This window comes from Neoarius graeffei, chromosome 19 (assembly GCF_027579695.1).
Source record: "Neoarius graeffei isolate fNeoGra1 chromosome 19, fNeoGra1.pri, whole genome shotgun sequence".
Lineage (NCBI taxonomy): Eukaryota > Metazoa > Chordata > Actinopteri > Siluriformes > Ariidae > Neoarius > Neoarius graeffei.
Window position 1 is genome coordinate 23,468,352 of NC_083587.1, and position 12,803 is coordinate 23,481,154.

The 12,803-nt window shown below is 40.8% G+C and overlaps 1 protein-coding gene across 1 annotated transcript in view; it reads right to left on the reverse strand.

Annotated features, from left to right (window-relative positions):
- dlec1 (DLEC1 cilia and flagella associated protein) overlaps positions 1–12,803 on the reverse strand; it is a 70,259-nt gene that overhangs the window by 52,365 nt on the left and 5,091 nt on the right. The window contains exons 6-7 of the mRNA XM_060899881.1: positions 11,303–11,499; positions 10,165–10,170 (exon numbers count right to left, since the gene is read on the reverse strand). Coding sequence (XP_060755864.1) covers positions 10,165–10,170; positions 11,303–11,499 — 203 coding nt within the window. The remainder of the gene's footprint in view (positions 1–10,164; positions 10,171–11,302; positions 11,500–12,803) is intronic.

A 12,803-nucleotide genomic window follows, 5' to 3' on the forward strand; every position in this document is an offset into this window, starting at 1 on the left:
TTCAGATAAGTTAACGTTATTCATGTTAGCATAACTCCGTTTTTACATGCTAACTAACAGTGTCCAAGTTAACTAGCTATGTGTAAACGTTAGCTGTGGACAAGGCTACGGCAACTTGGTGGTAAAATCCATAGAAAGTCATTTGACTAACCAGACTGCATAGCTATTGCAACGTTATCGCTAGCTCTAAAAGCACAGACAACTTCACTGCAAGCTTTCTCTTGGAATAAAACGTTTATATCCCTCAATATGCTTCCGCAGGTTGGACAGCGAGTTTTTATAGGCCGTGATGTGCTCCGTTTTAGGCAAACAAAGCAAACATTTGAAACAAAATGACTCCTTATTCCTTTCAGAAAACTGAAACATGGGTTCTAGGTAAAGCCATGAATGTGTGCATTCACCAAAAGAACTGCTTCCTTCCATTCTGCCATCAATTGACTGTGTTAAATAACACTGCTGAGAAATCACTGAACTTGATTTTATAGTCTATGGACGTGACGTGACCCTAGTGATTACTGATAGGCTCTCAGTGTCACCTGCGAAAAAACCAATCACATTTAGAAAAGAAATGAAAAGAGAAAAAACCCATCCACTTTCAAAGCCTCTTCATAGTAACGAAGACCTTGATAGAAATGTATTGGAGTGAAAAGTACGATATTTGTCTTTTAAATGTAGTGAAGTTAAAGTCATAAGTTGCCAAAAAACAATACTCAAGTAAAGTACAGATACTCAAAAAGTGTACTTAAGTACAGTACTCAAGTAAATGCACTTCGTTACGGTCCACCCCTGGTTAAGCAATGTCTGACTTAATGCAAACGGGCAAAAATAAATTTGTCAAACACATGGAAAATATGGTCCAGTCTTGCTCTATGTTTCGTATCACAGATATGACTACTGGGTAAAGCCGTTATATATGCATTGCTGAATAAGACTTTACTAATCTGGTTTGCACATTGGAACAGTGTGCACAGTATACACCTGCCATGGGTTAAAGCTGAGGCATTTATGGAAGAAGACAGTCCACTCCCAGTGCTCTATAACAGCCAGAGGTAAAACTGTAACCTTAGGAATGACTAATCGATAACAGAAGTGAACTTCTTGTTTATCTGGCATTCCACAACATTAAATGTACTGTAACTATAACTGGATAAAAAGTAGGACCCTGTTGATTATTATTATCTCATCTCATTATCTCTAGCCGCTTTATCCTGTTCTACAGGGTCGCAGGCAAGCTGGAGCCTATCCCAGCTGACTATGGGCGAAAGGCGGGGTACACCCTGGACAAGTCGCCAGGTATTATTATTATTATTATTATTATTATTACTGATAACTGCCATAAGAGAAAAATTACGGCAGAGTGTCAGCGTTGTCTCGGAGGAGCTTGGCCAATTGATGCAAGACCATGCAGTGAGCAGGGCTTTACATTAGCACCCGCCCACCCGCCAAATGCGGGTAAAATTTGGCTTTGGTGGGTAATAACTTTAGTCCCACTAGCCACTTTGGCGGGTGGTTTATTCTGTGGTATGACAATATATTTTAATTGTAGTTTTCTCTGAAGGCATCTGATATAATAAACGCAGACATCCCAAGTCTCCCGGAAGTTCCAGGAGTCTCCCACATGTTGATCGTGGCTCCCTGATGCCCGCAAATTGGAGAATATCTCCCGGAATCTAGAGCAAGCGAGCAAGAGCGTGCACGCAAAACATTAATGTCTGCATCGTGCATATGATGGAGTGCGCGAGGGAGAGCGAGAGAGACTGCGTGTGTGCCTGTTCATGTAGAGCACGCTAGACAAAGAGCATCCTGATTGGTTTACAGACATCCCAACCTGCAGAACCCCCCCCCCCCCCCCCCCCGAAATGAGTTTCTGCAGGTTGGGATGTCTGTAAACGCACTGCAATGTAATATTACGCACCTGCAACTCCCATGAGCACCTGCATAAACATTCAGACAACATGTTAGAATTATTTAGAATGTTCGTTAACGTCTCAGATAAAATCAGTGATACGGTAACCTGCGGTTAATGAACGAAGCAACAAAGTTGCTGACGACTGACATGCGCACTATGTGGCGGCATATAGCTGGAGTTTCAAACCCTGCTGCTCAGGAGAAAAGGGGCAGAGATGAGCAGGGCCGGAGCAGCATTTTAAAATCCCCGAGGTCCGTGATGCGCAAAGCGCGCGCCGGAAAAAAATTTGTCATATTTACAACCCCAATTCCAAAGAAGTTGGGACAAATAACAAATTGTAAATAAAAACGGAATGCAATGATGTGGAAGTTTCAAAATTCCATATTTTATTCAGAATAGAACATAAAGGACATATCAAATGTTTAAACTGAGAAAATGTATCATTTAAAGAGAAAAATTAGGTGATTTTAAATTTCATGACAACAACACATCTCAAAAAAGTTGGGACAAGGCCATGTTTACCACTGTGAGACATCCCCTTTTCTCTTTACAACAGTCTGTAAACGTCTGGGGACTGAGGAGACAAGTTGCTCAAGTTTAGGGATAGGAATGTTCACCCATTCTTGTCTAATGTAGGATTCTAGTTGCTCAACTGTCTTAGGTCTTTTTTGTCGTATCTTCCATTTTATGATGCGCCAAATGTTTTCTATGGGTGAAAGATCTGGACTGCAGGCTGGCCAGTTCAGTACCCGGACGCTTCTTCTACGCAGCCATGATGCTGTAATTGATGCAGTATGTGGTTTGGCATTGTCATGTTGGAAAATGCAAGGTCTTCCCTGAAAGAGACGTCGTCTGGATGGGAGCATATGTTGCTCTAGAACCTGGATATACCTTTCAGCACTGATGGTGTCTTTCCAGATGTGTAAGCTGCCCATGCCACACGCACTAATGCAACGCCATACCATCAGAGATGCAGGCTTCTGAACTGAGCGCTGATAACAACTTGGGTCGTCCTTCTCCTCTTTAGTCCGAATGACACGGCGTCCCTGATTTCCATAAAGAACTTCAAATTTTGATTCGTCTGACCACAGAACAGTTTTCCACTTTGCCACAGTCCATTTTAAATGAGCCTTGGCCCAGAGAAGACGTCTGCGCTTCTGGATCATGTTTAGATACGGCTTCTTCTTTGAACTATAGAGTTTTAGCTGGCAACGGCGGATGGCACGGTGAATTGTGTTCACAGATAATGTTCTCTGGAAATATTCCTGAGCCCATTTTGTGATTTCCAATACAGAAGCATGCCTGTATGTGATGCAGTGCCGTCTAAGGGCCTGAAGATCACGGGCACCCAGTATGGTTTTCCGGCCTTGACCCTTACGCACAGAGATTCTTCCAGATTCTCTGAATCTTTTGATGATATTATGCACTGTAGATGATGATATGTTCAAACTCTTTGCAATTTTACACTGTCGAACTCCTTTCTGATATTGCTCCACTATTTGTTGGCGCAGAATTAGGGGGATTGGTGATCCTCTTCCCATCTTTACTTCTGAGAGCCGCTGCCACTCCAAGATGCTCTTTTTATACCCAGTCATGTGAATGACCTATTGCCAATTGACCTAATGAGTTGCAATTTGGTCCTCCAGCTGTTCCTTTTTTGTACCTTTAACTTTTCCAGCCTCTTATTGCCCCTGTCCCAACTTTTTTGAGATGTGTTGCTATCATGAAATTTCAAATGAGCCAATATTTGGCATGAAATTTCAAAACGTCTCACTTTCGACATTTGATATGTTGTCTATGTTCTATTGTGAATACAATATCAGTTTTTGAGATTTGTAAATTATTGCATCCCGTTTTTATTTACAATTTGTACTTTGGCCCAACTTTTTTGGAATCGGGGTTGTAAATGAGAGGGTGAATTACACGTCACACAAGAGATCTATTCCTGAAATTACTTTTAATGGTGTTTGAACTGAATATCATCCGTTTTGAAAAAAAAAATCATGTACACTGAAAAAAAATAGGCTGTGGATTTAAAATGAAAAAATCATGTACATCGGTTGCACACATTAAAATCATGTTCACTTGACCAAATTTAGTCATGTTCAATGTACCAACTTTTGTCATGTTTAACAAACATGATTTATTCATGTTAACACAAAGATATTTTTTGTCAATCAAACATGTTTTATTTGCTAAGATGGATGATTTTTTTATGTTAGCTGTATTTAATTATCCCATGTTTAATTAACGTGACTGATTTGCATACTCAGCATGTATAACTAACTTGTTGAAGCCAAAGGTTTTTTTCCTTGGTTTTGTATATCTTCCCTGCTGGATTAAAGTTAATACTCTATGGTGGACTGAACTTGAAAACCTCTGGCCTTGCCTAGCTCGTGCACCTGCACCCGCTGCTGACGTCTTCAAAATGGGTGGAGTTATTGAGCAAAACATAACTTTTTTTCTTTTCTCCCAACATGACTGAATTCATAGATTTGACATTCCTCAAAAATCAATCAGTTCTACATGATTTATATATGTTCAGAGAGGTAGCATAAAGAAATCATGTCATGTATATTAATTTCATTTTTGTAAATTCCACAACCCCCATTTTCCCCTTTTTTCAGTGTATGTGGCAAGAGTAAGAATAATTTAAGCTTGTTTAATGGTTTGATCTGACCCACGCAATGAGGACAAAAGATACCCTCACCATGTAGCCTATGGAACTAAGATACATTAACAATCTGGCATCCGTTACACCGACACACAAAAAAATTCTGGGAAAAAATCAGTGTACACCACCATGTTTTAGGCAAAGTTATCCAAGGCAAACATAAGTTGAAACTTTTCACTCTATTGCTTTGGCTTATCGAATGATTTATTTTTAAAATCACAAACAAGGCAGGCTACAACTGCGCTGCTTCGAAAATGTAAATTTAACAGCTTCATGAAAGTGTGCTGATGGTTACCATGGAAACCCCGTGTCTTCCACTCTGCGTTCCTCCCCCTAGTCGCACACTCATTCGCTTTTGTGTTCTTGGTCTCAGAGCCGCGCGCACCAAACACACACAGAACACAGAATCAGCATTTAACATAATTAATAATGCACTTTTTACGGAGATGTTTTAATGTTATTCTTTATTTTTTTATCCAGTTGAATGTTTAGCGTACAAATGTATTTTTAGCTCTTAAAAATGACCAAGGTCCGGACCACAGGGGCCTCAGAGCTGGCTGCGGCCATGGAGATGAACAAGACGCGAATAGGAAGATAAGACAGTTCAATGACAAATGGAAGTTAGGGCAAGATTGGCTAGTTCATAGCAAAACCAAAAATACCATGTACTGCGAAGACTGTAGAAAGTCTGGCAAAGACAGGCACCAGTAATTTTAAACTTGAAACTATAAAGGACCATGAAAAGTCAAATGCACACATCGGTAGTATAACATTAAAACCAGCCAAGACGGCTAGTTCACTACAGGACAGCATTGCTTTCAGTCCCTGGCTGTCATGAAGTCGGCTGAGCTGGAGAGAATGGAGCTGCTGTTTAGAAACGTTCACGCGATTGGAAAGAAGTTGATCCTGCCACAGCTATCAACTTATGGCCTGCTGGAAGCCTCAGGTCACGAAGACCATTTTTCATGGACCATTCAGACTCATTTGATGATGAATGTAATGAGGACATTTAATGTCTCTCTCTACACAAGTTCACACACACACACACACACACACACACACACACACACACACACACACACACACACACTATTAATGGATAATACATAATAGGTAGTCGTCGACTTACGACCTATGCGACTTACGACCGATCGACTTTACGACTGTCTGGTTATGACTGGCAAGTGTTTCCCAGCTGAGCGTACGACAGTTTCCGCCCCAGCTCCCGGCAGCACCTCTCGCCGCGTACAACAGTTTCCGCCCCAGCTCCAGGCACATGCGCAGTCTCTCTCGTGCTCCCTCGCGCACTCCGTCATACAGTTTCCGCCCCAGCTCCTGGTTTATGAAACGAGCAAATCCTCCCGCCAGCCCGAGCGCTGCAACAGCTGATGATGACGTAGACGACCCACAACCAAGCACCAGTGATGCCAGCGGTCACTAAGTTTTGTATTTTGCTATGTTTTACATTTGTATTTTGGTATGTTTCAAACTAAAATGTTTTCTATTTTCACACCTGTATTTCGTATTTTTTGTTTTGCACGTATTAAACGAATTGTACTGTACGCAGTGTAGTATGCAGTGTTTGACTTAAACCAAATAATGAGCCAAGGTAATGAAATAAGAAAATGTTCTTGCCAGTCATAACCAGATGGTCGTAAAGTCGATCGGTCGTAAGTTGCATCAAATGTTTTTCAATGATAAATGTTTTGAATTGGACTTTCAATATTAGAATCAGTTCAGTTGTACTGAATGTTTTTTTTCATATTATATGATATTTCATATTGTAAGGGGCTTGAATTTGAGTTCAATAAACAGAATACTCTGTTTATATTTTTGTCTGAATTGGTTGCATGTTTTCATATAGGGAGCTACCTTAACAGCACTGAATACTTGAGTGCTACTGTAGAGATACATTATACGCTGCCATTCATAATCAAATCTAGATCTTCCGAACTTTAACGTCTCATGGTGAAGAAAAAACTGCGATTTCCTAGCAACACAATTGTGGCTAGTGAAAAGGCTGAATGGCTAGTGACTCGGGAAAACCACTAGCCACAGTGGCCGGTGAGCAAAAAAGTGAATGTAAAGCCCTGGCAGTGAGGTAATGTTGGCAGGTAGCAAACTAGAGTTCGTCGATAGCTTTGTATACCTTGGTGATGGTATCTGCCCAGGAGGTGGTTGTGAACTGGCAATGATTATCAGAACTCGTTCTGCTTGGGGAAAGTTTAGAGAGCTGCTGCCATTGTTAACCTGCAAAGCTGTCTCACTTCATATCCATGGTCAACTATACAGCAGTTGTGTGCGTAGCACCATGTTATACGGTTCTGAATGTTGGGCACTCCATAGAGATGACCAAAAAATGGCTTGAGTGTAATGAAAGAGCCATGCTTTTATGGATGTGCAATGTCAAAAGAGGGATACGAATTAGCACGTCTTCTCTTCTGCGGATGCTGAACCTCCGTCGCCTTGACACTATCCTCAGATGCAATCGTCTCCGTTGGTTTGGACACGTCCAATGCAGTAATTCTTGGATCAACAGATGTACTACCCTGGAAGTTGAAGGATCGAACAACCATGGCCGACCTCGAAAAAGCTGGAAAGAATCTGTCCGTGCTGATTTGAAGCTATGGATTATCGCAGAGGAGGCAACTGAAGACCGTGCTGAATGAAGAGCTCTGCTGAAGACTGCTAGTCATACACACGTCTGACGTGTCAACCGACTCAAAATGGATAGTAATAGTGATTATTAATATATAGATTTAGGCACTGCCTAAAAGCGGAGCTCCCATCTGTTTCTGGGTTGTAGAATTTTCTTATATCATAGCCAGTCTCTTTTGTTTTATTTCTTTACTGGCTAGCACTGGCCACGAGGTGGTGTATGACTGGTAATTACTAACACTGACCACTAGGCGGTGTGTATGACTGGTGGTACACGTACACGGACAAACCACTAAAAATCGACTCGATGGGTTTACCATTTTTTCTTAGGTATGGTGCTCCGCTGGAGCTCCGCTATTATTATTATCTCATCCGGCTGAGCTGATACCATCGTGTGTTGTCCGTCGTCTGTCAGGTGTCGTCCACATTTCAAGAAAATCACTTCTTCTCTCTCAATTCTTCACTGATTTTTATTCTTTTTGGCATGAAGGTGGGTCTGCCTGGGGTGCATATGGTTTGTACCCAAATTTGTATAATTCCAATTAATAATGAAGATATGGAGTCATTAAGCCCTAACAAGCAGTTCAACAAAAATCGCTTCTTCTCGGTCAATTCCTTGCCGTTTTGGATTCTTTCTGGCAAATAGGTAGGTATACCTAGGTTGTATATAGCTTCTATATATAGCCTGTATATAGTGTACAGTGTCTTGCAAAAGTATTCAACCCCCTTGGTGTTTGTCCTGTTTTGTCACATTACAAGCTGGAATTAAAATGGATGTTTGTTGGGTTAGCACCATGTGATTTACACAACATGCCTACCACTTTAAAGGTGCAAATTGTTGTTTTATTGTGACACAAACAATAATTAAGATGAAAAAACAGAAATCTGGAGTGTGCATAGGTATTCACATTCATATTGTAGAGCCACCTTTTGCTGCAATTACATTTCCTGTCCCTGCAGATGAAAAACGTCTCCACAGCATGATGCTGCCACCACCATGCTTCACTGTAGGAATGGTGTTCTCAGGGTGTTGGGTTTGTTTTTGTGGAGTCTGCCACATGCTCTCGGGCAAATTCCAAACGTGTTTTCTTCAGCAATTACTTTTTTCTGGCCACTCTTCCATAAAGCCCCGCTCTGTGGAGTGTACAGCTTAAAGTGGTCCTGTGGACAGATCCTCCCATCTCCGCTGTGGATCTTTGCAGCTCCGTCAGTGTTATCTTTGGTGTCTTTGTTGCATCTCTGATTAATGCCCTCCTTGCCTGGTCTGTGAGTTTTGGTGGGCGGCCTTCTCTTGTCAGGTTTGTAGTGGTGCCATATTCTTTCCATTTTGCTATAATGGATTTAATGGTGCTCCCTGGGATATTCAAAGTTTGGGATATTTTTTATAACCCAACCCTCATCTATACTTCTCCACAACTTTGTCTCTGACCTGTTTGGAGGCTCCTTGGTTTTCATGTTGCTTGTTTAGTAGTGTTGCAGAGTCAGGGTCCTTCCAGAACAGGTTGATTTATACAGACATCATGTGACAGATCATGTGACACTTTGATTGCACACAGGTGGATCTTAATCAACTAATTATGTGACTTATGAAGTGAATTGGTTGGACCAGCTCTTATTTAGGGGTTTCATACGAAAGGGGGTGAATACCTATGCACACTCCAGATTTCTGTTTTTTCATCTTAATTATTGTTTGTGTCACAATTAAACAAGAATGTGCACGTTTAAAGTTGTAGGCATGTTGTGTAAATCAAATGGTGCTAACCCTCCAAAAATCCATTTAAATTCCAGCTTGTAATGCGATAAAACAGGACAAACACCAAGAGGGACGAATACTTTTGCAAGACACTGTATATAGCTTGCAACATTTATTGTGCAAGGTGGCCCACTTTAGATTGTTCCTTCTGGACTAGACGGGGCAGAGTGTGAGAATGTCATCGACGGTCTCATATTCCTATAAGAGTACATCAAACCTAACCATCTGTGTAACCATATGTCATTTGAGGAACCCCTTCAAACAGTCGGGCATGTTTGCCATAACTCATCTGTACATAATGCTAACCTTAATGCGGGATGTCAGTTAAACAGGACTGTACTTTACTATGAATGCTATGCAACACATTAAGGAGGTTTGGACCAATATTTTCAGAACTGGAAAACTTGTATTCAGAGGATTTGTTAAGGAGACACAAAAGTCATATGTCTCCGATGTGCTCGATGCTTTTACTAGCATTCTTTGGTCCGCATGTTGACAAATAAGAAGAAAGGTCTCCAGATGCAGGTCCACAAATGAACTGCAGACCTTTTGTTCAGTGTATAGTACAACCCCAATTTCAAAAAAGTTGGGCCAAAGTACAAATTGTAAATAAAAACGGAACGCAATAATTTACAAATCTCAAAAACTGATATTGTATTCACAATAGAACATAGACAACATATCAAATGTTGAAAGTGAGACATTTTGAAATTTCATGCCAAATACTGGCTCATTTGAAATTTCATGACAGCAACACATCTCAAAAAAGTTGGGACAGGGGCAATAAGAGGCTGGAAAAGTTAAAGGTACAAAAAAGGGAACAGCTGGAGGACCAAATTGCAACTCATTAGGTCAATTGACAATAGGTCATTAACATGACTGCGTATAAAAAGAGCATCTTGGAGTGGCAGCGGCTCTCAGAAGTAAAGATGGGAAGAGGATCACCAATCCCCCTAATTCTGCACCGACAAATAGTGGAGCAATATCAGAAAGGAGTTCGACAGTGTAAAATTGCAAAGAGTTTGAACATGTCATCATCTACAGTGCATAATATCATCAAAAGATTCAGAGAATCTGGAAGAATCTCTGCGCGTAAGGGTCAAGGCCGGAAAACCATACTGGGTGCCTGTGATCTTCGGGCCCTTAGACGGCACTGCATCACATACAGGCATGCTTCTGTATTGGAAATCACAAAATGGGCTCAGGAATATTTCCAGAGAACATTATCTGTGAACACAATTCACCGTGCCATCCGCCGTTGCCAGCTAAAACTCTATAGTTCAAAGAAGAAGCCGTATCTAAACATGATCCAGAAGCGCAGACGTCTTCTCTGGGCCAAGGCTCATTTAAAATGGACTGTGGCAAAGTGGAAAACTGTTCTGTGGTCAGACGAATCAAAATTTGAAGTTCTTTATGGAAATCAGGGACGCCGTGTCATTCGGACTAAAGAGGAGAAGGACGACCCAAGTTGTTATCAACGCTCAGTTCAGAAGCCTGCATCTCTGATGGTATGGGGTTACATTAGTGTGTGTGGCATGGGCAGCTTACACATCTGGAAAGACACCATCAATACTGAAAGGTATATCCAGGTTCTAGAGCAACATATGCTCTAGAACCTGTGTTGTTGTCATGAAATTTAAAATCACCTAATTTTTCTCTTTAAATGATACATTTTCTCAGTTTAAACATTTGATATGTCATCTATGTTCTATTCTGAATAGAATATGGAATTTTGAAACTTCCACATCACTGCATTCCGTTTTTATTTACAATTTGTACTTTGTCCCAACTTTTTTGGAATCGGGGTTGTACAACAACTAACAATGCAATGACTAAACGTGCAGTGTTCATTTTGCTAACAGAAACTGAGACAACGATGCTCATTAACAACCTTTTTTCCATGACGAAAACTAAATAGTAACCAAATAATTCACCCATCTGCTTAAAATACTGTATAGGATGAAATTCAATGGCATTTTGCTGAAGAAATTAATTTTTCCACATTCACTTTACAAAGGCAATTAATGAATCTTGTTGTGCTATGTGCACTGCAAGAGAGACTCCTGATCTATCTAGCAGATAGACTAAAAAGTCTTCTCTGACCTGCATACTCTACCTGCATCTCAGCATAGCATGTACGCTAATGCTTTGTAGTTGGAGAAAGATTTGGCTTTACGACTTACTTGTTCAGTAACATTTATGAGAATAGACATTGGAAACAATGGTGATCAGTGATTGGTTGATGGGAGCAATGGTGATCAGTGAAAAATCAGAAACAAACATAACCCCTTCTGATATCACCCCTCACCTCTCTTTCTTGCTCTTTTCTCCTTTCTGCACTCTCTTCTCTGGCATGATGAGAGATTTCCCCCCTCGTTGATGACTCAAGGGCTGGAAGTGAGGATTGTGCAGAAAGTTTTGGCACTTCTTAAACTTCTGCAAAGCTTCACTGTCCTCTGGATTCAGCTTTTCCTTGCGTAATGGTTTAGGCAACTGGTGGACCTCCTAAAATGCAAAATCACAAAAAAAAACATAACATCTGTGTTTACTACAAGGCATGTTAAATACAGGCAAACAAATTAAAGATAACGAGCAACAAGCAGGACTTTAAAGCATATACGCAGAACCATGGCCTCACTTTCATTTATAAATGCCTTGAGACCTCAAGAATGGGACAGGAATAGTTTTAAGCATTAACAATAAATCTAATATAGTAATTTTTACAAATAAAGTGATTCATATAGGTAGCGGTCTGAGTGAATGACGTTGACGTCCGTAACGTCACAGCAGGAAGTCTATCGGTCTTATCGCCATTTCCGCTATACTAAAACACAAGAGCTGACTGCAACTTCGAGCTTCCATTTTGAGCTAATTTATTGCCATGCCACATAGATGTGCCAGCAACATGACAGAAGGTGGATTTACGTTGCATTCATGGCCCAAGAATGTTCAAACTGCAAAGATTTGGACGCGTTTTGCGAGAAGTTCACGAGCACATTGGGCGCCTATGAAGTGGTCTCTCCTCTGCTCTGCACATTTTACTGAAGACTCGTACGAGACCTCTGATCTGTTGAGGAGCGTTGGCTATAAGCCCGTATTGAAAGAGGGTGCAGTACGAGCAATTAAATAAAACTACAAGAGAAAGAAAGCATTTATTTTATTTATTTTTTTAAAAGGAAAGTAAGTTCAGTTGCACCAGTCCTCCCGGAGTGTGAGCTGAGGGTTGTTAGTAAAACCCAGGATGGAACATATCACTCGGGCAGTGACCTCCCCGTGGTTTTTGCTAAAACTGGTGACGTCCCGTTCCGTCCCGTGTTTTAGTAATTGCCTGAGCTGAGCAGTAATGGCGGAGTACTCGGTATGAAGAAAATGAAGAATTAGTGGAGCAGCCGTCTGATTTCTAAACTGGATATCGCTGCCATCTCGCCCTTACATGGAAGAAGCAAATGAACGGAGAACTGAACGAACAACTGAAAGTCAGATTGTTTCAAAACAATCAGCCACAAGATCGGCCTTCACGAAGCGAGAACACAGACGGGTAAGCTCCGACTCTCATTTGGATATAAAACAACACGTTGTTTACCTGTATTTAGATTAATACATGTAACTTGTATTGTGTATTTAAGTTACCAGTATAAGATAATTTAATTTGCTTCAGAATGTGATTGTCTCAGTTCATCTGATTATTTAATTAGCCTTTTACGTTTTATCAGTGAAAATGCATGCATGTACGTGTATGTTGTATAAGTTATAACACCCATCCTGTTTTAATGAGAGTCAACCCACAATCAATGAAGTCAAATCAGTCT